This window comes from Fragaria vesca, linkage group LG3 (genome assembly GCF_000184155.1).
Source record: "Fragaria vesca subsp. vesca linkage group LG3, FraVesHawaii_1.0, whole genome shotgun sequence".
Taxonomy (NCBI): Eukaryota; Viridiplantae; Streptophyta; class Magnoliopsida; order Rosales; family Rosaceae; genus Fragaria; species Fragaria vesca.
The window spans coordinates 19,278,790-19,280,175 of NC_020493.1; the positions used below are offsets into that span (position 1 = coordinate 19,278,790).

The following is a 1,386-nucleotide window of genomic DNA, read 5'->3' on the forward strand; positions in this document are numbered from 1 at the left end:
AGCACCTCGACAACCTCTTTTATGATATAACAGTTACAGTTTATTAATCATAGTGCTTATTTTAAGGTTTGTAATATTAACATGACTCCAGTTTTTTAGGTTGTTTTTGCCTGGTTCGATTTTTACGTATTATGTTCATATTGTGTTATTACATTTCCTTTCATCAATAAAATGACATTGCGTCCTGGTTTAAAAAAAAAAATAATATATATATATATATATATAATAATTAAAACACCCGCCCAGATGCTACTCGGGCAAAGGGAAAGCTTGAAGCGCTTAGACGTGTCGGGCAACTTCTTTAAAGACACCGGTGAAAAGTACACGTCTTATTTGCTTTTTCATCTCCAGCAAAGCTCCATCGTGCACAATTTTTTGGTAACACTGTTCTACATGAGTAGTATATTATGTGCATACTGCCATGATCTGTGCTTATCATTATTAAGAGATGCAGAAACCTCAAAGCAAGTAATTGAAGTCCAAACTACACAAAAAGAGATCCTTATAATACCTGGCCAAAGTTATAAAAGTAAAACAATATACATAATTTTCCAGTCAGTGAAAATTTTAGAAAATTTTAGGGGAGAATTCTTTGGAGAGGGTATGTCACATATCAATGATTTCCTAATCAGAATCAGAATCAGGATCCGACTCCTCTTCATCAGATTCACCATCCTCATCATGCACAATATTACCTTCATGCCAAAGAGGGCATTTACATGTTGCCTTCTTGTGTTTCCATTCAGCTCCACAATTATAGCAGAACTCATAATTACACCTAAAAGAGAAATAAAAACAATCAGTGGAGCATATACATTATATACAGTCGCTAGCAAACTTGATCTTCAACAACTTAGGATTAGGAAATAACAATACAGATAAGAATCAAAATTTCACAAGAGTGCGGTTATTAGGACCTCCAAATTTGCTCATTTGACCTCACTCTATTATGAATTATTAAATGACATATTTATCCTCTTACACAATGACTATTAAGGACACTAATTAAACAAAAAGTAATATTACATTTATTCTCTCTAAACTTTCTAATTCAATAATAATGGATTAATGCATTTTATTATTTTCCTTATTAACTTTTATTTTCTAGTTTTACCACATACTTATTAAAGCATTTATATATTTATATTATCATACATGTCACATGCATATACAAAGTAAAAAATATTTTTACAAAAATCAATTATTAAAAAATAAATAAATAAGTATCATAATATTTTTACAAAAATCTATCAATTATTAAAATAATTTATCATCATGAGGTATAAAAACAAAACATATAAACTTACAAAAAAAAATAGTATATGTAAAATAGAAATACAAAAGTAACAAAAATATAGAATAATTCATGTAAGAACATTCTTTTGA

At 28.8% G+C, this 1,386-nt stretch overlaps 1 protein-coding gene across 1 annotated transcript in view; it reads right to left on the bottom strand.

The window, feature by feature from the left end:
• Window positions 1-407: 407 nt before the first annotated feature.
• The window catches only part of LOC101290748, a 3,236-nt gene continuing 2,257 nt past the window's right edge, over window positions 408-1,386 (bottom strand). The window contains exon 3 of the mRNA XM_004295939.1: window positions 408-778. Coding sequence (XP_004295987.1) covers window positions 625-778 — 154 coding nt within the window. The 3' untranslated portion in view covers window positions 408-624. The remainder of the gene's footprint in view (window positions 779-1,386) is intronic.